At 53.9% G+C, this 24,240-nt stretch overlaps 15 protein-coding genes and 1 non-coding gene across 16 annotated transcripts; 4 read left to right on the forward strand and 12 right to left on the reverse strand.

The window, feature by feature from the left end:
- Positions 1-169: 169 nt before the first annotated feature.
- On the forward strand, positions 170-1,496 carry BAUCODRAFT_180222 (uncharacterized protein). The gene is made up of 2 exons (XM_007673688.1): positions 170-964; positions 1,022-1,496. Exons 1-2 carry the CDS (start codon positions 428-430, stop codon positions 1,232-1,234), a joined length of 750 nt encoding a protein of 249 aa, XP_007671878.1. The 5' UTR covers positions 170-427; the 3' UTR covers positions 1,235-1,496.
- A 571-nt stretch (positions 1,497-2,067) lies between these two features.
- On the reverse strand, positions 2,068-4,270 carry BAUCODRAFT_60941 (uncharacterized protein; the record flags this gene model as incomplete). The annotated part of the gene is made up of 4 exons (XM_007673689.1): positions 2,068-2,103; positions 2,156-2,281; positions 2,339-4,117; positions 4,184-4,270. The coding sequence occupies 4 exons, from the start codon at positions 4,268-4,270 to the stop codon at positions 2,068-2,070; spliced, it is 2,028 nt and encodes a 675-aa protein (XP_007671879.1).
- A 172-nt stretch (positions 4,271-4,442) lies between these two features.
- Positions 4,443-4,642, reverse strand: BAUCODRAFT_180299 (uncharacterized protein). The gene has a single exon (XM_007673690.1). It carries the CDS (start codon positions 4,635-4,637, stop codon positions 4,485-4,487), a length of 153 nt encoding a protein of 50 aa, XP_007671880.1. The 5' UTR covers positions 4,638-4,642; the 3' UTR covers positions 4,443-4,484.
- Positions 4,643-4,926: 284 nt separating this feature from the next.
- On the reverse strand, positions 4,927-6,752 carry BAUCODRAFT_29056 (uncharacterized protein). Its single transcript, XM_007673691.1, has one exon. The coding sequence runs from the start codon at positions 6,730-6,732 to the stop codon at positions 5,179-5,181; it is 1,554 nt and encodes a 517-aa protein (XP_007671881.1). The 5' UTR covers positions 6,733-6,752; the 3' UTR covers positions 4,927-5,178.
- Positions 6,753-6,907: 155 nt separating this feature from the next.
- Positions 6,908-7,980, forward strand: BAUCODRAFT_61337 (uncharacterized protein; the record flags this gene model as incomplete). Its single annotated transcript, XM_007673692.1, is given in 3 exon segments — positions 6,908-6,980; positions 7,038-7,074; positions 7,092-7,980. The coding sequence occupies 3 exon segments, from the start codon at positions 6,908-6,910 to the stop codon at positions 7,978-7,980; spliced, it is 999 nt and encodes a 332-aa protein (XP_007671882.1).
- Positions 7,981-8,231: 251 nt separating this feature from the next.
- Positions 8,232-10,036, reverse strand: BAUCODRAFT_127820 (uncharacterized protein; the record flags this gene model as incomplete). The annotated part of the gene is made up of 2 exons (XM_007673693.1): positions 8,499-10,036; positions 8,232-8,444 (listed from the first exon to the last, which is right to left on the reverse strand). The coding sequence occupies exons 1-2, from the start codon at positions 9,633-9,635 to the stop codon at positions 8,232-8,234; spliced, it is 1,350 nt and encodes a 449-aa protein (XP_007671883.1). The 5' UTR covers positions 9,636-10,036.
- Positions 10,037-10,642: 606 nt separating this feature from the next.
- BAUCODRAFT_180392 (uncharacterized protein) lies at positions 10,643-11,553 on the forward strand. The gene is made up of 2 exons (XM_007673694.1): positions 10,643-11,020; positions 11,091-11,553. Exons 1-2 carry the CDS (start codon positions 10,738-10,740, stop codon positions 11,453-11,455), a joined length of 648 nt encoding a protein of 215 aa, XP_007671884.1. The 5' UTR covers positions 10,643-10,737; the 3' UTR covers positions 11,456-11,553.
- Positions 11,554-12,394: 841 nt separating this feature from the next.
- Positions 12,395-12,919, forward strand: BAUCODRAFT_61603 (uncharacterized protein; the record flags this gene model as incomplete). The annotated part of the gene is made up of 1 exon (XM_007673695.1): positions 12,395-12,919. A coding segment is annotated over one exon (525 nt), but the record flags the coding sequence as incomplete, so codon positions are not given.
- A 1,128-nt stretch (positions 12,920-14,047) lies between these two features.
- Positions 14,048-16,899, reverse strand: BAUCODRAFT_29060 (uncharacterized protein). Its single transcript, XM_007673696.1, has 2 exons — positions 14,603-16,899; positions 14,048-14,547 (listed from the first exon to the last, which is right to left on the reverse strand). The coding sequence occupies exons 1-2, from the start codon at positions 16,719-16,721 to the stop codon at positions 14,075-14,077; spliced, it is 2,592 nt and encodes an 863-aa protein (XP_007671886.1). The 5' UTR covers positions 16,722-16,899; the 3' UTR covers positions 14,048-14,074.
- A 60-nt stretch (positions 16,900-16,959) lies between these two features.
- Positions 16,960-18,694, reverse strand: BAUCODRAFT_153147 (uncharacterized protein). Its single transcript, XM_007673697.1, has 2 exons — positions 18,481-18,694; positions 16,960-18,430 (listed from the first exon to the last, which is right to left on the reverse strand). Exons 1-2 carry the CDS (start codon positions 18,487-18,489, stop codon positions 17,072-17,074), a joined length of 1,368 nt encoding a protein of 455 aa, XP_007671887.1. The 5' UTR covers positions 18,490-18,694; the 3' UTR covers positions 16,960-17,071.
- Positions 18,695-18,833: 139 nt separating this feature from the next.
- Positions 18,834-18,920, reverse strand: BAUCODRAFT_t4. The gene has a single exon. It is a non-coding gene; the product is annotated as a tRNA-Met (tRNA).
- A 317-nt stretch (positions 18,921-19,237) lies between these two features.
- Positions 19,238-20,112, reverse strand: BAUCODRAFT_29063 (uncharacterized protein). Its single transcript, XM_007673698.1, has 3 exons — positions 19,975-20,112; positions 19,628-19,919; positions 19,238-19,579 (listed from the first exon to the last, which is right to left on the reverse strand). Exons 1-3 carry the CDS (start codon positions 20,010-20,012, stop codon positions 19,379-19,381), a joined length of 531 nt encoding a protein of 176 aa, XP_007671888.1. The 5' UTR covers positions 20,013-20,112; the 3' UTR covers positions 19,238-19,378.
- Positions 20,113-20,398: 286 nt separating this feature from the next.
- On the reverse strand, positions 20,399-20,659 carry BAUCODRAFT_180468 (uncharacterized protein). Its single transcript, XM_007673699.1, has one exon. It carries the CDS (start codon positions 20,603-20,605, stop codon positions 20,423-20,425), a length of 183 nt encoding a protein of 60 aa, XP_007671889.1. The 5' UTR covers positions 20,606-20,659; the 3' UTR covers positions 20,399-20,422.
- Positions 20,660-20,772: 113 nt separating this feature from the next.
- Positions 20,773-21,018, reverse strand: BAUCODRAFT_118452 (uncharacterized protein; the record flags this gene model as incomplete). Its single annotated transcript, XM_007673700.1, has 1 exon — positions 20,773-21,018. One exon carries the CDS (start codon positions 21,016-21,018, stop codon positions 20,773-20,775), a length of 246 nt encoding a protein of 81 aa, XP_007671890.1.
- Positions 21,019-21,116: 98 nt separating this feature from the next.
- On the reverse strand, positions 21,117-21,390 carry BAUCODRAFT_118453 (uncharacterized protein; the record flags this gene model as incomplete). The annotated part of the gene is made up of 2 exons (XM_007673701.1): positions 21,117-21,259; positions 21,312-21,390. The coding sequence occupies 2 exons, from the start codon at positions 21,388-21,390 to the stop codon at positions 21,117-21,119; spliced, it is 222 nt and encodes a 73-aa protein (XP_007671891.1).
- Positions 21,391-21,752: 362 nt separating this feature from the next.
- BAUCODRAFT_29066 (uncharacterized protein) lies at positions 21,753-23,333 on the reverse strand. The gene is made up of 2 exons (XM_007673702.1): positions 23,053-23,333; positions 21,753-22,994 (listed from the first exon to the last, which is right to left on the reverse strand). Exons 1-2 carry the CDS (start codon positions 23,194-23,196, stop codon positions 21,942-21,944), a joined length of 1,197 nt encoding a protein of 398 aa, XP_007671892.1. The 5' UTR covers positions 23,197-23,333; the 3' UTR covers positions 21,753-21,941.
- Positions 23,334-24,240: the final 907 nt, after the last annotated feature.

Consider the following 24,240-nt stretch of genomic DNA (forward strand, 5'->3'; position numbering starts at 1 on the left):
TGCATGCGCAGTCAGCAAGCTAACGCTCGGCTGTTCTTCTTGCATCAATTTTCCCTGAGTGTCTGGAGTCAAGTTCACCCCTCCCCGCCAGGTCGCTGCGGCTCAAATGCAAGCAATCTTTCGGCCGATGCAGCCCTATGGGGCACTGCACTATTTTTGATACATGGAGCCACAGATCGCGGTCTCATCGAACTCATTCACCGGCAGATACACATATGCATGTCGCTGTCGCAATGCTGCACTCGGCGAAGTATAGCGGTGAGTGATGCAATATCCGCACTAGCGACTTCACCTGTGACTTTGATGTTCTCTTTGCGTGGGCAAGCATGAGTGGCGTAAGCATACATACTCCTAGTGCGAAAAAGCACATCAAGAAGGGTGAATGCTCGCTGCATGTGGTCTGATCGAGCGACGGTACAAGTAGAGCATGGAGGTCAGCAACCTCGATGCCGAAACCACGGACTCAGCATGTGAGACAGCAACACCGTCAACGACAACCGTGGACGAGCGAATAGCTACTGCCAATTCAGTCTGTAAAAGATCAGGCATAGAGCTCGTTCAGCATAGCCTTCGCACATCCAAATATCGCAGCCGAGATGCAGCCATCTTCTGGCGAACCATGTTTGACCTCGGCAGCGTGCCTAGGACGCCACCAGGTCGTCAAATCCGAGATCTACAGGAGGCTTTTGTAGGCTCATATTGGTGTTCGCACCTTGTCAAATCCCAAGCCCAGTATATGCGAGTCTATCACTGGATGGCGCCACGTAGCCGTGCAATGAACGCATCGCGAGATGCCCTGGTCTTATTGCACCTTGGTACGCGGCATTGTGACGACAGGCTTCTCAACGAAGGTCGTACGAGGCATCTCGCTGCGCTGCGATGTCTCAGCGAAGAGATCGAGAAGCCGGGCGCAGCAAGCGACGATGGGGTCTTGGGTGCCGCCTATACAATGGCACAGTGCGAAGTGAGCAACTGGCAATATTTCTCTTACCCAAGCTTTGACACTGATCCAGCATGTCAGGTCTATCGTGTAGTTTCTCACGAAGGCTCGGCGTGGATGAGTCACATACCTGGACTTTGCACCATGTTTGCGCAGCGCGGCGCAAAGCATCTCAACTCGCCATTTTCCCAAGCCGTAGCGCATAACCTACAGCAGGTTGTCGTACGTAACACCTGCTCTTGCTTTGCGATGCAGTCGGGACTCGAGACTAATAAAGTGAGCTGTCCTAGGTGATTTACGGCTTACTGCTCAGAAAGCGGACATTCTTCACCACGCTGACGTGGCTGAAGCATGCCCGTCCAAGCAAAAAGCCGGCTGTCAGATTAACGAACATTTGCTTGCACATCTGCGAGCTACTGGAAAGGGCAGACAAGCTCTGTGCGTCGAAGCGCCATCCCGAACATGATGTGATTGACCTCTTGACCGCACTGACGGACCATGAGCGACAGCTGCTCAATTGGCTGTTAGACTTCTATCGAGACTCGACTAGTGATGTGACGCCATACCAGCTCGCGGACACCGAGAGCTTTCCGTCCTTCTTCGACCGGATAGGCGAGCTCGCCAGTGTGTTTCCCAAAGCCTTGAAATTTCCTTCGCTGCTAAGCGCGACGAGCCATATCTATGTCTGGGTGAACTTGCTTAGCGTGCGAGAGGCCATTGCGGATGTGGCCCGTTTACATCCGTATCCGATCGTGAGACCGAAGGACCAAGATGCAGTGCTTACGGCGGGCGTTGAAGAAGTGGCGAACAATCTCTGTATGAGCGTTCCATTTCTGTGTCTGCCAGATCATAGCTTTGCCGGAATTCTTTCCTGCGGCGCCCCTTTGCACTTCGCCGAGAAGTGGTTCGACAAGCGCGGCGATACACAGAAGAAGCTTTGGTGCGGTCTGGCTCGCGCTTTTCTGCAGCGTGACGTTCTCGTTGGTAGCACGTACGAGACATCCTTCAACCTGCAGGTCCCGCTTCTTACATGGTGGATGTTGCCGGATATCTTCGCACCAAGCGAGCGCAGCAAGGCTAAGCAGGCTGCCAGTGGCTGAGCCATCAACGGAAAACTGGCAAGATTTTCAGCCGTTCTCACCGAAAACGTACTTTCGAACGGCCTGTGTGCGGGTTAGCGAAGACACGACAGCATGGTCAATCGTTATCTCTCACCGCACGCAGGGCGTCCAGCCGCAGTTGTGTACGGACATACACATCGCGATACTGTTCGATCGTCTCATGGATGACGTCTGCTTTTGTCTTGCGGCTTTCACAGATTGCTTTCATCTTCAGCTCCATCTGCGATACGTCAGTGGAAGAAGACGCGAAGGGCAATACTCAGCGCAGAAAACGAACCTCCTTGCGCAAGAAAGGCTTGGTTAAGCTCGTCTCGAAGCCCATGTTCTCGTACCCTTCAACAAGGGCCACGCCGAGCGTGGTTGGGATGAACTCTTGAACACCCGCCGTTGCACCGCCGCGAGCATTTGCCCCGCCTCTAGCACCCCGTCCACGGGCCCTGCCTCTTCCACGACCTGCTGCAGCAGCTGCTTCATCCGGCATTTCACCATCAGACTGCTCGCCATCATCGTCATCCTCACGCTGACGTCGGCCTCGTGGCCTGGTCTCCACGTACTGGCGGTCCTTGATCTTTTTGATATGCTCAGCCATTGTAGCATCGGTGCCAATACCGTTGACATCCATCAGTGCAATCAGCTCCGGCTCGGTCAAATACCCTGGCGGAGATGTCTGACCATCGCGCATCATCGCCTCGGTCGGCTCAAAAGTTTCACCTTCCCTAAACTCGGGAAGCTCTTGGCTGCTGGTCCACCTATCATACGGATACACATCGAGGTAGTTGCGCTCAAGGACGGCTAAGCCACCCGTATGGAACGTTTCCGGGCCGTATAAGATGCTGATTTCCGTCTTCGAGCCTCTTGCGTCTTGGCTGCAGCAGGCTAAGAAGCGGCGGACCACGAATTCGTGGACGCGCTGTTCTTCGGCACTGAGCTGGGTGGGAAGGACGAAGTTGACAGGGTGAATCGGTGGATGCGCTTTGTCGTTATTGCGGCCTTGACGTGGTTGAGAGAAGCCACCATTGACCAAGGCCTGCGCGAATTGTGCCCAAGCACCACCCTGCGTCTGCTTCTGAACAAGCGCGCGAAGATCCATGCCACGATCAAACTGATCGGTTTCTGTACGTGGATAGCTAATCCATCCCTTCTGATAAAGTCCTTCCGCAACCTGCATGACTCGGTGGCTATCCATTCGCAAAAACCTACTACCGCACTTCTGCAGCTCGACAGTAGTCAGGGGCAACGGCTTCCACTTACTTGCAGGCTTCGTTTGCACTCCCGTCACCCTTGCGACACGCGCAGTGAGACAGCGCTCGAAGAGAACGATAACAGCCACGCGGTCAAAGAGGTGGTCGCGAGCCCAGCGGAAGTTGACCTTGATGCCATGCTTCTCATGCATGACCTTGATCGTCCAGAAAGTCTCTGGGACGAAGTTGCGAACGCGCAAATACCGCTCGACCACAAATCCGAGTGTGGGAAATTGACAGCTGCCGTAGCTTATTACCTGGCGCTCCTCAGCGCCAAAGCGTCCTTGTAGCATTGGCTGGATGCTGAGTGTAAGGTTGCGAGTGAAAGTAGCACCAATACGAAGATCCAATTCAATACGCGACATTACTGCATTGGCTTGGGCCTCGTCCAGCGCCACCGGGTTACTGGCAGCATTGAGAATGTGCGCTCGCTCGACGTTAGAGAATCGCGCCCGGACCGTCTTACCGGGCTGTCTCAAGGCTTGATTACCGTGAGTAGCGACCTGTCTGATTTCTGTCCCGATATGCTCTCCTTCACGGTCACAGTCGGTCCAGATGTACAGATACTGCGCGTAGCGGGCTTGACGCTCGATGTTGCCGGCCACAGCCTTTTTGTCGTCTTCGACATACGTCTCGATCCGAGCTTCGAACAACGCTGACGGCTCGCAGGAGTTCCATTTGCGATAGCGGTCCTCAAAGTCATGGCTGAGGAGATGGCCAAGAACGGAGGTCATTGTGACACTGCACGCGCCCCATGCGGCAAGGTTGCAGTGAAATTCATAGTTCTTCACATATTGATTACCTTGTACGTTGCGCTTGGGAAGGATGGTTAGCTATGGCCCACCTCGATCACTTACCGTATTCTCTGAGAAGCCACTCACGCTATTGATTTGGCCGCCACTGAGGTGGTTCGCTACTGCTCTAGCTATAGAGGGTTTCTCGGCCACGCAAAGCACTTTCGTGACCATGATGCAGCCTCATAGTGCAGAAGATTGCTACGCTTGCTGCTCGATGGTCGCAAGGAAGTCGACGCGGTTCGACGCGTAAATTGAACGCGAACTAGCGCACGGACTGCTCCGCCCTTGATGGCTCACTTTCGCTCCTTGCCTTCCATTCCCATCAGCCATCTGCAACTTGGGTGCGCAAAGCATATAGTGATGACCTTTGCAGAAGCATCGCGAGCTACCTCATCCATTGGTTGCAACAGTAAGCGCCAGTAACTGACACTGGCACGCATAGCGACCGGTAGCTGTCAAGGTTGCCCTGCACAGCAATCGCAATCCACCACCAGCCCGTCAAGCAAGCCTCGACGACGTTTACTCTTGCATAACGCATCGTCAAGATTACGGCCCGTCACCGTCTTAGCTCTTCGGTCTTGCATCACCGACACAGCTGAGAGATGAATCACCTCACCCGTTGTCAGTCACAATTGGCCTTCAGTATCAGGACGCTATCAGAAGTCAAAATTTGAGCCTATGCAATGGCCGTTCGTGGTAAGTGAACAACAAGCACTTCCCGTCTGTTTCGAGCAGTTTGTGCATCCTGCGATACAACACAACGTGCACTTGCAGCCAGAGAGATCCAGCTAGGCTCGATGTGGGCTACAGCGTTTACCGCATGCGGAGCTTGCAACGTCTATCCCATGCATCACCGTTAACACACGGGACGTGATCGCTAAATGCAGTGATACCCGAGTCGCCATGACCGTGTGATTGTGCCTTCCCCTCCGTGTCTTGCCCCTCGGAAAGTCCACAAACGTGCAGTGACTTCAATAGTCGATGGCACCAAATTACCATAACGCAGCATTCGCTGATAGCTAGGACGCCATGTGCGAGTATGCGTGCGGGTGGAGGCACAGTTCTCAATTCGAGGCTACCTACTTCCGCTTTGTCGCACTCTCCATCTTCCTAACACGCTTGCCAGTAACATCCCTTCCCTCCTCAATGGCTAACATAGCCTCCCTTTTCTTGTCGCCAACAACATTCAGCGCCTCTCTGATCACCCTGCCCTCGACACTTACCCGTTCCTCCTGATACTCCTCCATTTCTCGTCCTACTCGGGCTTCGATCGCATGCACAAGGTCCACGTCGCGCTGTCCGACCATGCTGATGCTTGTTCCTTCACGCCCGGCACGAGCTGTTCGACCGACACGATGAATGTAGTCGTCCGGATTGCGCGGTAAGTCGTAATTGATGACTAAACCGACGTCAGGAATGTCAAGTCCACGAGCGGCAACGTCCGTGGCTACGAGAATACGTGCTGCGCGGGCGCGGAAGCGGGCGAGGTTCGAGGTGCGCTGTTCGTGATGTAGACCAGAGTGTAGGGAAGTGACTCGGTGGTCAAGCAAGCGTAGAAGGTACTCTAGAAGGTTTGCGGTGGAGGTGCGATTGCAGAAGATAATAATTGACTTGTCGATGTTCAACGGGGTGAGAAGTAAAACATGCAGATACTTCTCCTTGTGTACTACATTGACAAGTTGATAGGTCTGCCTGAGCGTGGGTGGAATGGCCAGATCTTCGGTGTCCACTTCGCAGATGAAGAGCGGCGGCTTATCTGGAGGGCGTGGCATCTGCTTCAGAGCACGTACCTCCGGTGTTACTGTTGCCGTGAAGAGGCAAGTCTGCCTCCTGCTGCTCGGTGGCAAGGCAGAAAGGCAGATCTCCACGTCCGGTAGCATCGAGCCTTTGCCAGTAGCCAGAAGTCGATCGGCTTCGTCAAGAACAACGTACCTCGTCTTTCGTAAGCCGCGCACAGTATCATCGCCAGATGTTTCCACGTGATGGGCAAGTCGTCCAGGCGTAGCAACGACTATATGAGGCCGCTTTTCCAGCTCCAACGCCTGGGCTCTCATATCCGCGCCACCAGTCACAAGACACACTTTGACACCTTGCCTAGCTCCAACAGCGGCGATCTGTTCGTAAATTTGCAGCGCCAGCTCTCGCGTTGGGGTAAGTACGACCGCATAAATACCGGAAGGATCTCGAGCCCACTGCTGCAGAATTGGTATAGCAAAGGCTACAGTCTTTCCAGAACCCGTCCGACTGCCGCCAATACAGTCTCGGCCGGCGAGTATTTGAGGTATACTGGCGCTCTGAATTCGGGTAGGGTGCTTGATAGCCATGTGCGACAAGGAAGCAATGAGCCATGGGTCCAGTCCTAGCCTAGCGAAAGTGGTGTGCTCAGGATCCATGGAAGCCGTGATTGAGTTGGGCAATACCTCCTCCGGCTTAGACGATTGATCTGTCGCCGCAAGACCTTCGCGCTTTTTGGCGATGCGAGAGACTGTATCGGTCGGTATGCGACTCGATTCAAACAGACTGTCGCCATCGCCGCTAGCATCTTGGCCAGCTAGAGACGAGTCTAAGTCGCTGGCATCATTATCATCTGGCGGCGACAGCCGTCTACGTTTCTGCGGCCGTTCTGCTGCCATGACTGCATCTGACGCTCTCATCAACGACGATCTGCAGAAGATGGAACTTTCCTGCATTCGAAATCTTGGCACAGGAATTCTGCCGGGGGTCATCTCACCGCCCGCCTACGAAGTAGTTGCTGATTGAATGTGAGCGTTTGGATGTCTTCAGTTATTACTTCTCACTTCACCAGAGATGGCGACAAAGTGTGTACATAAAGGATGTGGAAAGGCGTTCACAGATTCAGACGAGCCATGTAGCTATCACCGTACGTATTCAGCAGCAGTGAACAAATAACACCAACCATCGCTGACAGGTTCGATAGCTGGACCGCCCGTCTTCCACGAGGGCCAAAAAGGTTGGTTCGCTTCACCGTCAGTCGGCTCTGGCCTCGTAACCACGTACTTACTGTGACAGGCTGGAAATGCTGCAAGCCTCGCGTTCTCACTTTCGATGAGTTCATGAACATCCCACCCTGCACAACCGGCAAGCACAGCACTGTCGATGACACACCCACACCAGAACCACAGCCCAGCAACGAGGATATTGAAGCCAAGATCAAAGCACAAAAGGAAAACCAAGATAGCTTGCCGCCGGCGATAGCGCGGAATCCGGTCGCCGCCCAACCAGCGCGGCCGACACCTTCACCCGCACCACCAGATGTGGAAGAGGACGACGATCCAGACCTCCCCGTTCCAGAAGGTGCGGCCTGCAAGCGGAAAGCCTGCGGAGCATCTTACAAGGCAGGGCAGAGTAGAGAGGGCGAGGACTGCGTGCATCATCCGGGCCGAGCACTGTTCCATGAAGGCAGCAAAGGATGGACGTGCTGTAAGCGGCGCGTGCTGGAATTTGACGAATTCATGAAAATACCCGGCTGCACGACCAAAAAGCGGCATTTGTTTGTCGGAGCGAAGAAAGATCCGAACGCAGAGGAGCTGGTAAACGAAGTGCGGAACGACTTCTACCAGACAGCCAGCACTGTTATAGCGTCGCTGTATTTGAAGAAGATCGAGAAAGACAGGTCACGCGTGGTATTCGCGGATGACAGGACGGTGGAGCTGGATCTGCATACGAGCGATCATAAACAGTATAAAACGAATCTGAGCACATTCGGCACGATAGTGCCAGACAAGAGCAGTTTCAAGATCATGGGCACTAAGCTGGAATTGACGCTTGCTAAGGCAGACGGGGTAGGTTGGCCGGTATTACGAGCAGACGATCCGCATACAGGCGAGATCATCCAAGCTGGAAGGGCTAGCCGAGTTTGAGGCGGAGGCGGAGCTTCTTCGCCCGTTCAGGCCCGCACGTGGGCATAGAGGGAGGCGTGGTCCTAAGAACGGTGAGATTGCGCCGTATCCGAGAGGACGTATACACAGCCCGGATCCAACGCCAACGCTGCGTGGCGGCCAAAGCTATGGAATCATCAACAGGCCACCCAAGAGCTCGTCCCAATATCATATCCTATGCGAGGCAAGATCCACCATCCGCGCCAGCTTAAATCAGTCGTCCCCCGGCCGCCTCATATAATCTTCTTGACCTCCAGTATTCCGACCTGCCGCACCCTACTCGAACTGCGGTCGCGCTTTCTATACCAGGCATAATTCTTCTCCTTCTTCGGCGCCTCAATCAACAACTTCCGGTCGCCGGCTCGCAGGCGCCTCGTGTGCTCGAACAGGACCTCCGTTTCGTACCTATCCATCTCGCGACGGATGATGATATAGTTTGGGTCGGCCTGCAACAATCGTTAACATACCCATCCTCACCACATGCGACTATTCCGACTTACGCGGTCAATCTCGTACTCGATGTCGTAGTATATCAAGGTGTCAACCGAAAGATAATCGCGATGCACCTTTGGGTACACGGGCCGCACGGGTTTCCACAGCTCAATCTGGCCCACCCGCCCTATCGGGCGATCTCGCTCCTCCTTCAACTTCTTGGCAGATTCTTCGCTCACCATGAAGTCGATCTGTGCTTGGCTGTACACGCCAAACGCCTCCAACCGCTTCCGCATCTCGTGCTCCAACTTCTCCTTCTCCGCCTTCGCCTCGGCCTTCTTCTTCTCCGCTCTCTCCCACTCCTCTCGCAAGAATTCCTGACGTTCCCGCTCCTTCTTCGCCTTCGCTTCGATCTTCTCCCGCTCAATCTTATCTCGGATGCGCTCCTCTTCCTCCCTCGCTTCTCTCTTATCCCGTTCCAATCTCTCGAGCGCTCGGACCTCCGCCTCCTTCGCTTCCTTCCTCTCCCGCTCCATCTTTTCGATGGCTTTGATTTCCGCATCTTTTGCGGCGGCCGCTTCTTTGCGCTTGCGATCTTCCCAATCGGAGATGATGCGCTTCTTCTCCGCTTCGGCGTCTTCTTCGGCCTTATGCCGCCTCGCTTCATCCCTCATGCGGCGTAACTCAGCTTCCTTCTCCCATAGCTGCCGCCGCTTCTGCTCCTCCAACTCGCGCTCCTTCTGCTCCAAGCGCCATTCGTAGAAGTCTGGACGATCGACCAAGGCGACGTCCGATCGCCCTCTGGACCGCGAGCGACCGACGCCAACCTTTTCCAGTATCGCCATTTCGGCAAGGTCCTCGACGAGATCGTGTCTGCGACCACGCATCTCGGGTGATGCCGGATACGGTACAGCTACCGGATACGGTTGCGGATATGCTTGTGGGTACGCTTGGGGTGGTGCGGGAGCGGGGACGGGTATCGGCATGAGACCTGGTGAGCTGGCGCGCTGGTTGGCATCCTGCACCTGATCGTTGTAGATGTAAATGTTCGGCGTCGGACCATGTCCTTGGGAGCGGGAACGTTGTAAGCCGCCGCCACCACCAGGGTTGAGATACTGCTGGCGCCGGTAGGTGTCGTGGTAACCCTGCGGTGAGCGTCGGCGCCGTCGATCGTAGTCGTAGCCGTCGTCGCCGTAAGATGTCATCTTTACTTGGCCGGTTGAAGAAGCGCGCTGACGTTGGTGTGAATGTCAACCAAGTACTGCGGCGGGGCAGACGACAAGGAAAGGGTGACGCTACAGTGCGAGCCAGCAACCAGGAATGCGTCGCTCTGTATTCCCTTCAATCCAATCGATTGCGAGACACCAAGAAGCAAATGAAATACGAAACAGGATCAATGGACAAGGAAAGAAAGAGAAAGCTGGCAAACGATCAGCTGGTCCTTGTACTATCGTGACTCGTTCAGCTGGCGGGATGGTGGAGATGGTGGTGACTTTAGCTGCTTGGGGGCTAGAATCGCATGGGTTGGATGGCCTGATCTGATCCTTCACCGGCGCCGCCCGTCCCTTTAACATTGTACCTTGATGCTCCTACCGATCACCATTGCTGCCGTTCACGTATGTGGGTGGCGTTTGTGCAGGAGATGATGGGAGTCTCAGACGGCTTTGCGCCGGCTGACTGCGCCGCATGATGGGCTGTTGGTTGGGATAAAGATAGCCTCGTGTGAAGCCAACCAAGCATGCGGGCAAGGTGGGGTTCGCAGGCAAAGTCAGAGACCGTCTGTGCTGCTCGGTGCCGACCTTTCCTCCGCCTGACAACCTCAAACTCGGGATCAAGTCATGATGTTCAGCGGTTCTCGCGCGATATCGGCACCATCAATCATTTTCGTCAGGGTGGATGCAAATGGCACGAACTATGAACACTACCAGCGTCTACACCACGCCGTTACTGATACCCTTCCATTTGTATAACCCTGCCAGTCGCAGCCCTTCCGCAAGCGAGGTAGGTATATTGAGGCCTTGGCTTCACAGCCTTGTTGCCATATCGTGACCTCGGCACAGTTCCCTTATTGTTTCACCATCTCGTGTCATGAATTCTCTGATCCCTTCAGAACCTACTGGTATTGATTGTCCTGCTCGCTCAGATGGGAGGGATACAACCGTTGAGAAGAACTGTCTTCTAATTTCACGTACTTTCCAGATGTGGAAGACGAGACAACTAGTGCGGCAACCTTGGAAGTGGAAGACGTGTCACACATTTCAGCTTCCGCATATGTGGACAAGTCATCAGATCCTCCAGCATTAGCTGATGGAGGACTGGTCAGACTGTCCGTCATTCGCTGAAGGGAAGGACGAGCCAGGCACACCAGCATCTGCAGACGGCCAAGATAACGACACTGAAAACAATTGTCTCCCGTTTGCAAACGGTCTGGATGAGCTACGCCAAAGCCCAGTTCACAATCGTCTGCCGCTACAGCCTGGCAACATAAGGCTACTAACGATACAACCTGGCAAAGCCGACACCAAAATACGTTGTACTCTCGCAGTGTATCCTCTCGACGCGCATCTCAAATACTCTGCGCTCTCGTACGGTCAGTGGTTCACTTTGACCCAAGTTGTTTCGATTGAGTAACTGACCTGTACGCTCTTACGCTGATACAGCCTGGGGCTCCCGTCTGGCCAACCGCGGTATAATTCTGAACGGACTGACCTTCGCCATACCGAAAAATCTATGGCGCTTCCTGCGATGCAGGAGAGCTGCAAACACCAAGCGCTCCGAGCTTCTCTGGATCGACGCCGTATGTATCAACCAGGCTGACTCGGCCGAGCGCACACAGCAGGTCGGTATGATGGCACAGATTTATGGAAGCGCATCCGGTGTACTTGCGTGGCTTGGCCCTTCCCACCACAACAGTGACGTTGCTATGCGAGCCATTGGCAAGGGTCTTCAGTATTCACTCACGAACACGCGCTTCTGCGATCTTGCACACAGTCCAACCGGAAGCCGCCATCCACAGCTTGTGTAATAGGTCGTACTGGACTCGACTCTGGGTCTTCCAGGAACTTCTGTTGGCCAAGAAGATTACCCTGGTGTGTGGTCATCAAACGCTCCGGTGGAAGACCCTCGAACACTGGTTTGCTGCGTTCGAGCATGCCAGGCCTCTTCCACGGCAGCTAAAAGACGTGAATACTTAGAATTCTTGGCCGTTGATGCTGCAGGTATGATGGTACGTCAGAAGCTGGAGGCAGTCGAATGTCCTGCACTTTGGGATCTCATGATGGCGACTGCTCACCTATCCTGCACAGAGCCGAGAGACAAAGTCTTCGGTTTACTTGGCGTCGCCAAAAAAGGCTGTGAAGGGCTCAATCCGGACTACAATGTCCCTCTACCCGCACTCTTGAACGACGTACTGCGTGCGGACCACTATATCCGACATCCCAACAACCTTGGCGGAGTGAGTGGGCAGGTCCACTCGCTTGCGTCGATTGTGGGCTGTGACAGCGATGCTGTACTGGCGGTCGGCAACTACCCTGGCTATCCTACGCCCCCAGCGCGAGAAGACATGCTTGCGATGCCACTCCTCGACCGGCATAGTGGAATCAGTTTATGGTGGGCGTACTTCTGCGATCACAAACATGTGCAGGCTCTGCTCTTCCGCGATGGCTCTTTTGATGCTATCGACGCTTTGCTGGGAGCATACAGGACCAACAATCATGCTGCTATAAGACTACTGGCGCTCACTGGTGCCGTTGATATGGACATGCTGATAGAGCTGGAGGCTGAAGAGGGCCAAATGATAGTAGCCCGCACGATCATGCACTTTGCAGCCCTCGACGGCAAGTCCGATGTTGTACGGCTGCTGCTAGACCTCGGCGATCAGTCTCCCTCCGTCAACCGTCCGGATCAGTCCGGTCAGACACCCTTGTATCTGGCTGCTTGGTGTGGACGACTGAAGATAGTTAAGATGTTACTGGAGAGGACAGACCTCCTTCTGAGTTTCAGAACCTGGGAGGGTCGGACTCCACTCATGGCTGCGGCGGGGAACGGTCACCTCTCCGTAGTGCAGGCCTTGCTAGAGACGAGGCGGGTAAATCCTGACCAGAGGGACTTCGGTGGTATGACGGCGCTTGACTATGCGTGTTTCGCGGGATCTCCTTCCATAGTGAATTGTCTGCTTGGGACAGGAGGTGCCAATCCTGCGCCAAGAGATGGGCATATGACGACGCCTCTTTTGACAGCTGCTCGATATGGTAACCCTAACATCGTGAAGCGACTGCTCGAGGACTCCCGTATCAGTGCTGATGCTGTGGACTCGAACGGGCAAACTCCTGTGATGAGGGCCGCGATTGAGGGCCATGAGGCGTGCATTGAAGTGCTATTGCAGGTACCGTCGATCGACATCTACAAGCAAGACCGCAAGGGCCAAAGTGCACTCTCATTAGCAGCGGAGCATGGCCGATCTGGGATCGTGAAGCTGTTGCTGAATCATGTTGGAACCATTGCCGACAACCGTGGTCGAGATGGACGGACGCCCATTTCACTTGCCTGCGGTGCCTTTGCTGTGGAATGCGTAAGGTTGCTGCTTGCAACAGGAAGAGTCGATGCTCACTCTAGGTGTAGAGCAGGGCGAAGCCCATTGCAATACGCCACGCGTTTGAGCAAATCAGCATCGGACGACGAGCTTGCACGATCCGCTCAGGTGGTTGAGTTGCTCTTGGCAACTGGAACGGTCTCCGTCAACATTTACGACGAGTTCGAGCATTCGCCGTTTCTCTACGCCGTCAAGGCCAACGCATTTGAGCTGGTGAAAGTCTTGCTGAAGAGCGACAGTGTTGATCCAACCAGATGCCTGAAGGGCGAAACGCCACTTTCTATAGCAGCGCGTAACGGCTGTACTGAGACCGTCCGAGCAATGCTTGCTTCTGGCAAGGTCAATCCGAACGCTCGAAATGCGGACGGCAGCTCAGCGCTTACAAAAGCTATCAAGCGGTGGCGACTGGACGTCATTGAATGTTTACTCGAGACAGGCGGGATCGATTGCAGAAACTGGACAGTGATGTACCAGCAGGCGCGCATTGCAGGTCGGCTTCACGAGTTTCCCGAGCTTTTGCTCTCCTCTGGCGAAGTCGATCTTTCTCTGAAAGTCCACGACGGTATGACACTGTTGATGCATGAAGCTAAGATGGGGAATGCAAGTAGAGTCAACGCTTTGCTCAAGACCGGTGCTTTCCGGGATGATCGTGACAGGCGAGGCAGAACGGCAGTGTTCCTCGCGGTTGCCGGGGGACATGAAGATGTGCTCCGCGCTCTCCTCGAAGATAGCACTTTCGACCCTGATGTGCGAGATTACGTGGGCGACACGCCTCTACTTTACGCTGTGTATAAGGGCGACACGGGTATTGTTAGGACACTGCTGGAAACGAATAGGGTTGACCTTAGTACGACGAACAAGGAGGGTTCAACCCTGGTTGCTATGGCGGGGGAATGGGGCCGCCATGACATTGTGGACCTACTGAAGGCTTACGGCGTCAGGAAATCCGGTAGGCCTCTTTATTCACGAGGAGCATTCGAGCAACTTGCAGTGTCCGCCTCGTTGCCCGGCGTGCGGGCGGTGTCACCCGATCAACATCGCGCTCGGCGGATGCTACCGTGCCCCGAACACCGTAGCCTCCGGCCATCTCTCCCGCGCCGCCTGTACATACTTCTCCCTCGCTTCCACCTCAACACCCAGCTCTAGCAAGACAGCCAACCCGTCCTCCGCTTGGCGCAGCATTATATTTTCGCACCGCAACGACTGCACCAGGTCCTCTACACTCCTCGCCTTGGCATCAGCAGACTCAGGCTGTAACACTTGCCGTACGCGTACAGCAGCGTGTATGTGCGATGCGCTGTCCTTGTGCTTGGCGAGGTACTCTTCGTTGACGGCTTCTATTGACTGGTCCTTAGGCTGCTTGGAAAGGAACTCGGAATCGGTAACTTGCTTCGCCTTCTCCGGTAGAGGTTCCGACAGGTTGCCGAGGGCATGCCGTAATTTCAGACTCTGCTCGTGGCTCTTGGGGTGTTCGGGATCGATTCGCTGCGCTGCTAGGAGGCATCTAAGGGCGGGAAGGTACTTTTCTGCGAGCAGGCATGTTAGCACAACAATCTCCGTCTGAGCACACACAAGACTTACTCCGCCGGAAGTACACCTCAAACCCAGCGATCTGCCCATCCACATGCCCACCACTGAGTTCGAGCAAAGGCTGCAGATACTTCATCGCCTCTTCCAGTGGCTTCTCCGCCGCCACCTTCAACCCCTCCTTGCCCTCCGGATCCACATCCTCCTTCTTGACCTCCCCACCCTCATCCGCCTTCGCCGTCGCTTTCTCTGCCTTCGCCTTCTTCTCTGCCTCGGCAGCCTTCTCCGCCTCCCTCTTCGCCTTCTTAGCCGCCTTTTTCCGCTCCGCAGCATTCTCCGCACTCTCCCCATTCTGCAGATTCCCTTTGGCCAGCTCCGGATTATCGTGCAGCATGCACAGAATGCGAACAGCGGATAGCGCGGCGCGGGTGAAGAAGGGATGCTCGCGTAGGCGGTCTTCCCACCTTATCATATCCACGTAAGCGCGGATCATGCCTTTGCGGAGGGAGAAGGAATGGAAGTCGAACTGGTCGTCTTCCCAGGCGACGAAGATGTCGTAAACGGCTCTGAAGCGCTTTAGGGCGAGCGCGAGATGGTTTTGGCGAAGATGGCTCTCGCCGTCTTCGGTAATGAACCAGACGCACTGCATGTCCAGCAGATCACCAAGTGGGCCGCCGACGGCTTCTTTTCGGGTGAAAAGACCCATGGTGGAGATCGCATCAGTATGTTGGTGGTTGCGGAGCTGGTACTTGGCGCATTTGGTGTTGATGTAGCGGTCCTTGAGGTCCATTTCCCGGGCTTCGTTCATGGCGGTGGAGGCGGAGGAGACGTTGCCTCTGTGCTTGAGAATGCGGGCGCGAGTCATGTGGTAGGTGTAGTCCGTCTTTGACGGGTTGAGTGAGATAGTCTTGTCGATGTATTGTTCGGCCTTGGCAAGATCGCGGCAGAGGTAGTAGTTGTAGTGTTGGGCAAGGTAGTAGTTGACACTGATTTGCCATGTTATTGATGGGTCGGTCTTCGGTTTCGCCTCGGCCTTGTGCGAGCCATCTACACTGCCATTTGTCTCTTCCGTCTTCTCAGCGCCACCATTGACTTGTGGTTCTTCGGAAAGATAGCCTTCAACTAGTTCTTGGACCGCAGCCTTCTTCGCCGGCTCCGAGTATAGCTGCTTCATGTTTGCAAATGTGCTGGGTACACCCTTCTTGAACATTCGTCGCAGATACTTGTCGGCGTGTGACCGGAACGCATCCCCTTGCTTGAAGTCCAGCGGTATTCGTCTGGCGGCATCGATCCTATCGCTTTGCATTGCCCAGCCGTGATACATCTCGCCGAGCTTCTCATGATCGTCTCCGTTGCTCCGATCAAGGCCGAGCGCCCTCTCCAGCCCTTCGTAGTACGCACGATGCTCCGGATTCCGCTTTAATAGCTTAGTGTAAGCCTCCTTCGCCTCCTCTTTCCGATCTAGCTTCAATAGATATTCTGCCCTCATCTCCATGACCGCCGTCTTGTCAAGCGCAGTTCGCATGATAGAGTTGATATGCTCCAACGCCTTCTCGTGATCGCCTCTCTCCGCGATGATCATGTTCTTATACAGCACCGCATCCGCATGCTCCATATCACTCCGACTCGGCTGCTGCCTCAGAGTCTCCTCATACCGATGCAGCACATCCTCCGCGCCAACCAAATCACCGCTCAGGTGCAGCGCAATGGCCAGTGCGGTCCAATTCTGCCTGAAGCCCGGTCTGGCCGTCAACATGGCCCGCCGCGACTGCACATATCCCTCATAATCCCGCATCTGGATCTGCAGCATCGCCAAGTCGCGCTGTATTTGCACCGAGTCCGGGTCGAGTTTTAATGCGAATCGGTAGGCTTTGAGCGCTTCTTCGTAATTACGTTGGCCTCTGTACAGCAAGCCATATACATGCCAGCAGACGTGCGACTTCATGGCGTTCTTGAGAGCGGCTCTGCAAAGCTCAAAGGCCTCATCACTCTTCCCTTGTGCGGACAGGATCAGCGCTTTCATGGCCTGGGTGTCGCCATGGTTGGGATGCTTTCGAAGGATCTGCTCGGCGGCTTTGAGACCCTTCTTGTACTGTTTCGACTCGTAGTTTTGGACGAGGTGCCGGAAGAGGGTCTGCTCCTTGGAAGGGAGGACCTGGTTGTTCTGCGCCATGCTGGGCTAAAGGCTGAGCGATGAAGTGCGGGTAATGGGACGTCAGGACTTCGATGTATTCGTCTGTGCAATCTATACAGCCATCCTACCAGCCAGCTCGTTCAGTCATCCACAGATGCCGTGGCGGAGTGGCAGCGCTGTAGCGACAGAAAGTGTGACCGAGGGAGTGCGAGTGCTCACATGAGCTTCTTCTCCAGTTCGGCTCTCTTTTGGATGACAGCCCACCAAGTGGAGCAGCGCCAAGATTTCAGCAGTGCTTCACATACACATGATATACGGTCAACAAGCATACACTATCCTACACAATAACACCGTTACAACACCGGCCATGCATTATCCATACGGCACCATCACTTGGCCTTCGTTCTCGCCGATCTTCGAGAGCCTGCCGTCGAAGGCTGATCGGCCCTCGAGGGTGTCTTCTTCGCAGCCTCCTGACTCTTCTCGTGAGCCTTCTTCGGCGTCGTACCTGTCTTCTTCGATGTCTTCGGAGTACCTTTCGGCTTGACGTCATTAATGTCCTCAGCGCCACCGTTGGCCTGGACTTCTAACTCATCATCCTCCCCATCGTCGGTCTTCGCTGCCTGCTTTCTGCCTCGACCGGCTTTCTTCGCTGCCGGCTCGCTCGCCTCTACAGCCTTGGCCTTGCTTTGTTTGGCACCTCGTCCACGTTTGGCAGTCGCTTCGACCTCCACCTCATCCTCTGCGGCTTCGTCATCCTCCACAGCTTTCGCCTTCCGCTTTCGGCCCCTCGCTGGCTTCTCCTCTCCATCCTCCAAATCAGCAGGATCCACATCCCCAGCCACTGCGGCAGTCTTCTTCTGCACACTCGGCACGATAGCTGACGTCCTCCCTCCGACTTTTAGATGGACAATCTTCTCACCATTTGGCAGGACATTCGCATCCTTCTTTCCCTTGTCCCATCGGTACTTCATCAGCCAAGTCTCCGGAAACTGCTTCGAGTCCGCGAGCGTCTCAACCGCCAACGTGCAGACGCCTATCAGCGCATCATGCAACCGCTTGATTTGCTCATCGTCAAAAGTGTTGCTGTACTGCTCCGGATGAATGCGTGCTTGATACAGAACCTCATCCGCAACCCAGTTGCCCACACCGGACAAATTAGCTTGATCTAGCAGCAATGCCTTCACGGGCACTTTCTTCCTCCGCAAAAGCTCCGTCAACCACTCCACGGTCACGATATCTTTATCCCTAACCGGGTCCGGTCCGTTCTCCTTCAGCGGACTCTCCTCCCGAATCTTCTCGGCCTCACAATCCACCAATCGTATCCGTGCCAAGCGTCTCGCATCTACAAATGCTGCTTGCAATGGGTCTCTCTTTCTCCCGTCCACAGTCTCCTCCTCACATTTCAACACAAACTTCGCATACTTCGGCGGCCACTCCACCTCTGCACCCTTCTCTTTCTCCTTCGCCTGCTTATAGTACGCCGTTTCCTCCGCGTCGAACTTCATCCAGCCAGTCATGCCAAAGTGCATCACGGCATGCGGAGGCTTATCAAAGGTCATGTAGAAGTATTTGCCTTGCTGGTCTGCACCAGTGACGCGGCGGCCGGTCGCATGTTGTTGGAAGGCGTCGGCGCTGCAACCGACTTTACCGTAAACGATGTCGTCGGCGAAGGCTTCGCAGGTGTTGATAGTGCGGCCGACGAGGTGTTTGCGGAGGTAGTGTACTACCCGGGCGACTTCGCCGATCTATCACAAACGTTAGCCTTGTATCAATATTGGAAATGAGAAGTACGCACCTCGGGCATTATGATGTCCTACGGGTGCGACGATGTAATGCGACAAATGTGCGATAGCAGGCGATGATTTGTTGCTGAGGTTCGAGTCGTTTGGTGCTCGCTGCAAGCCTTCAACGCGTCGACATGAGTGGACGCGCCGAGGTGAAGGGCAGCGACGTCATTAAGCGCCAATATGGCTCGATCAACCTTGAGCCCTTCACCCTTTAGTTTCGCGTCTTGGCAAAATTTGGAGATCGCAGAGCTACCTTAGAGCATAACCAGACCGTATAGCCAACCACACCTCCAAAAAAAATTGCAGCTGAGAATGGCATTACAAGACAGTATAGCCAACCACACCTCCAAAAATTAAGTTGTAGCTGAGAATGGTTTCGATCCATTGACCTCCGGGTAGCATAGCTTGCGCTTATGAGCCCGGCGCGCTTCCGCTGCGCCACTAATATTTCGGTTAGTTTTGGCATAGCTTCGCTCGAAATTGATTGAAATTTACCTCAGCTTCTGTAGAGGATTTCTCGAGAGTTTCCGCGGGAGTTCATTTTTCTTGAAGCGCCGTGGTTTACAATATCTCGACGGCAAGCCTCCGCTGCTTGATAGACTGCAACTGTGCGGTTTGGAATATATCACGTTGAAAATGACAGCCGAAGAATACCCGTGCAACGTTCAATCCAACTCCGACGCATCTGGCGCTGGGCAATTGTGATGCAGGCTTGAAGATTGGAAACATACCAAACAAAACATCACTTGCTACTGGCCCTGGCTTCTCAAGTCAAGCTATCAAGAAGAGCAACACTCCCGCTTGCAGAACAAATGCACGCCCGAACCATGCTGTACCTAGCATGATCTTACACGCCAAGTCCCGCCGAATGCCCACCTGTCCGTCGAAACAATACTTCTCAGACTTCTAGAACTCCTTGACTACACGATTCCCAGCAAGGCGCTTGGTACCCTCCCTGTTGTACGGCGGAAACATGCTCGCACGCTGGAGATCCACCCTGCCGCTCATTATCGCCATATGCGTGAACGTGCATGGCCGCTTGTACTCGTCGCACTCGACACACGTGGTCTTCATGCCAAGCCTCGTGCAGACCACTCTATCGTTGCCCTACATAGTATCAGTCTCCCTCTTAAGGAGTGTCTTTTGCTTACATACCATGGTTTTTCTTGCGTTGCAAAGTTCACAAGCCATCCCCTGCAAGTGGTCACGAGGTGGATAGCGAATCTCGTCAGGCGCAGAATACGCTGACGCACCCAGATGTAACAGCTTGTTGCCGATGTTGTCCAGCGACTTCAACCTCATAGGCATCCCGTCATGCGGCTGGAGGAGGGTGCGGACACAAATCTCCTGTGCAGGGTGGTCGTTGAAGACCCCACGAACCCCAGGCGTAGCGGTAGCTGGCAGGACTTGGGTAGTTGGTATAGGTAGCGGCGAAGCCTTTCCAACGCTTTTGTTCTCCGTCAGCCGACCCTATCGTCTAAAGCACCTCAAGGCCTACGTGCATTATCTTGATAGTACTGCAAATGAGCGGCACGACCATGTATGACACAGTATCTCAACGACATAGTGATCGAGAGCACGCCGTCGTCTTTATAGATGCGCCGTATTCCCCTACACTATGGGAAAGCGCTGCGTTAGTGTTGCAGCATTGTATACTATCTCAAGTCCGCAAGCTTAGCGACAAGGTGCTTTCGTTCCTCCGAGTAGGTCTGCGTGCTTTTTTACACTGGGATGTATTTCATTTCCGCGGCTTGTGCTTTCACTTCTTGCATCTACTGAGAGCAGAACTCAGAGGGAGGATGCCTAGTCTTAGGCATTTCTGTAGCGCCGACTACACACGCTCAAGGGTAGCCGGATTCGAAAATGTAGCCTGGTTCTCCTTGTATTTTTACAGAAGATGAACTTGCCGCTATTATACCCTGCTTCTTCGACTTCTTCAGCGTAGCCTCCTTAGTCTAGCATTGTTATTGTCCTCGTCGGCTTCGTCACGAACTCAAGCTCATATACTTCTATTCTTCTTACCGCTAGGCTAGGGCGAGCTGTTGCTTCCTGCGACCGTCTCTGTTCGCTCCCACCTCGTTTGTTTCCTTGGCAATCATGGGAAATATATAGCATCACGCCCACAACTCGCATCCGGTCCCCTCTCTGCTACGTATTAAGGGGCTGACGCTTGCTGAGCTTGAAAGCATATGGCACGGGGAAATAGTGACCGGTCGGTTTCCTTCTTCACATGCTGAGCTTCATAGTTTCGGGTAGTACGGTGCCTAAAGCTCCGAGCAAGGGGACAGTCCAGACGTGGCTTAAGCTACTAATTGAGAGCGATCATGCAGCTGAACCGCAGTTTGCTCGTATTGTAAAGTATAGACGAGCTGTTGAACATTGGACTTAGATCGATCTACTATAGTATTATCGGAGGCATAGCCCGGTCTCGAAAACTCGGATATGCAAGCGTGAACCAGTCTAAATTGACCGTCTCGCGCAGAAGCTGAGTTCTTGTACGTCGCACTTGCCTCCAGAATAGTGCCCGGTGCAGAATCAAAGTCCATAGGTGTAGCGTATTGTACGCACGCATGGAACGGTGGATCAACTGACTCGAGATGTTGCGTTTATACCCCGGCTTGAGGATGCAGGCTTCGTAACGGCCTTATTTATCTGCCTTCCTTTCCGGTTCGCCCTTCTTCGCTTTGTTCTTGTTATCACCAGTATCCTTGTAGTCGCCGCCCTCTGCTTCGTAACGTTTGGACATCTCTCCAGCTTTCCAAGCTGACCACTTTCCAGGACCGCCCCCTAGCCAGACATTAATCGTTGAACGCAAAGGCTTCGGAAGCAATGCGAATACCTTTCTCCTCTGACTTCACCTCCTCTTTCACCTTCTCTCGCAATTGCGGATCGGTAGGTTCACCTTTGGACGATGGCATTTTGCTGGAACTTGACGTCGAGATTGACTGTCTCCTTATCTTCGGCTTTGGGTGAAACACTGCTCTCTGTTCGTCAAAGTAGCGGGTCCGCTTGGTATCAAATTCCATGAGAGAGCGACGGAACAGGCAGTACTTGACCTGCTTGTGTTACCTGCATGGTTCCTCTGCAATACTGGGTACTATCTATTACAACGAAGGTGTACTACGTATGCATGTGAATGTGCCGTTTCCTGTCATGATGTCAGGGCGAAAGCTTCTCTGCGGCCCCAAGAAAAGGTCAGTGGCATGCAAACGAAGACGATTGGACGAGAAGAATGTCTGCATCGTGTTCACGTAGGTACGATCGTTAGCTGCAGGATCAAGCCCCTATCTCGTAGATTGCGCAGATCTGCTGGGTATATGCGCACCAATCGCTCTGCTTGGGAGTTCGAAGCAGTCATGCAACTTTTGCATTAATAATGCTAACAAGCTAGCGACGCTTCATGCAGGCCGAATGCCTCCAACACTGTGGGTTTTCCGGGACCTACTTTGGCCCAGATAACAGTATACGCTTACAGCTCATCCTTGGTTGTTCCAGCGTCGGGCGCCATACCGCGCTTGACCATGCTACTCAGTATCTCGAAAGCCACCTGAGCTGCGGCCAATGCCGTCGCCTCGCCCGTGCCGTCGTACGCCGGTGAGACTTCTACAACATCTGCTCCAACAACATTCAACCCTTCGATGCCTCGCAACACTCTGATCAACTCTCTTGTCGTCCATCCACCCGGCTCCGGCGTACCCGTCCCCGGAGCAAGACCAGGATCGATCACATCGATATCAATAGACAAATACACCGGGGTCTCCGTGCCGACGTGAGAAACGATCTTACGAGCAACTCCTGCCACGCCCAAATCGTCAATATCATCGCATGCAATACGTGCCCAGCCTTGCGCGTCATCATCCTCATTATCGCCAAGATTCGTCAATCGTGTGCGAAGGCCTGCATGGACAGACTTGTTCTCAAGGAGCAGACTTTCGTTATGTGCCAGCCAGAACATCGTGCCGTGCGTGAAGAAAGACTGCTCTGCTGGATCGTTTGCGTCGAACCAAGCAGACGGATACTTTGCTGGGTGCCACGTATCTAGGTGAGCGTCGAAATGGACGACAGCCACGTTGCCGTAGACTTTATTCAGCGCTCGCAGAGTTGGCAAAGCAATGCTGTGATCGCCACCGAAGGTTAATAATTTTGGCCTTCTGCGATAAGCAATCGAAGAGTCTACGCTCTGCTTTGGAGGCACACTATGGGCAAGGTTGGTGAATGCCTCCGACATCTGCCTCAATGCCAGCTCATTGTCGAAGGGCGTCACAGGGATATCACCGCAGTCGATAATCTTGGCCCATTCTCGGTACGGATTGATGCTTGCTCGAGGGTTGTAGCCTCGAAATGAAGTCTGGCGTGCAGACGCCGCGCGGATAGCCCGAGGACCGAAGCGTGCACCTGGTCGGTAGCTGACTGCTGTATCAAACGGTGCGCCGAGGATCCCGATGTCGTACTCCGTTTCAGGGTACTGTAGGCAGCGATGGTGTGGGAGATGGGCGAAGGTTGAGATGCCGGAGAATCCCCACTGTATATTCCGTTAGTACATTCGATCACGTTGCTGTCTAATCGAAGGGAGGTAATACGTCTGTTCCCCATTTCGCATCAAGGTCTTCTCTGGTCCAGCCGACAAATGCTTCCTGAGACTCGGCAGCTTCGGCATGAGCGTGAGTTACGCCGGCGCGAAGAACTGCGCAGAGTATGAGGTAACCAACGCTTGAACGCATCATCATACCCTTTAGCAGGTGTAGTATGGAGTGACATGTTCGAGAAGTTAAGAAAGCTGCATTTACTTATCTTGTCATCATAGGTGTTATGTAAGAGCTCCGCCGCTTCTCGGCCAAGGCGAGCTGGTGGATATCGCTGCTTTGAGACTTACACCAGATGTCTTCCATCGCCCTAGATAATCAACGAATAAACATAATAATCTAAGCGTTTTCAATTTGATTAAAGCTTGAGCATACTGCTTTAGATATAGCCAGGCGAATGCAGGATGATAGACTACGTTGGGGTCTAAGAGCGCTTGAGAAGTATGAGTGTATAGAGAGAAGGAAATGGGCTAATAATGCGATGGGTAACCTAGTAGCTATTGATTAAGCTTCAGCGCGCCGGGCTCATAAGCGCAAGCTATGCTACCCGGAGGTCAATGGATCGAAACCATTCTCAGCTATAATGCTTTTTTTGGTTGATCTTCTGTCTCTATTGCCCATCAGCAGCACAACCACAGTAGGACCGCGATCGCCTTTCACTATGCGAATAATCTCACGACAGGCGAGCTGTCTTACTGATTTCATTCTAATTTACATGAGACGTTGGTACAATACGCACGCGTTGGCATGATGCTGCTCTCCGCAACGAGCACGTTTTCTACGCAATGCATGGGTCCTATGCAAAGCATAGGCAATGTTACCTGATACTGCATGCAAACTTCCGGGTCTCAGCACCGCATTGACCGTAGCTATGGAACCACTCCTGTTCGAAGGGTGATGTTTTAGGCATGCGGAGATGTTTCGACGTCAAAGTCACTCTTCACGAATACTTCGACAAACAACCAACCTAAACAGCTACCCTGATGTACTGTAAGGACGACTCCGCGCAGGGATCCAATGAAGCAAATATGCGGAATGGCAGCTGTTTTGCACAAGCGAGCACGCCTCTGGTAGTACGAGAGCGGGCCAATGCATGATGCCGCGAAAAGGTGGCTCGGTAACTTCAGGACGCGACTGTAACACCACTCACTAGGACTTCCATGCTTCATATTCTGTCATGACCAC

This window comes from Baudoinia panamericana, assembly GCF_000338955.1.
Source record: "Baudoinia panamericana UAMH 10762 unplaced genomic scaffold BAUCOscaffold_1, whole genome shotgun sequence".
Lineage (NCBI taxonomy): Eukaryota > Fungi > Ascomycota > Dothideomycetes > Mycosphaerellales > Teratosphaeriaceae > Baudoinia > Baudoinia panamericana.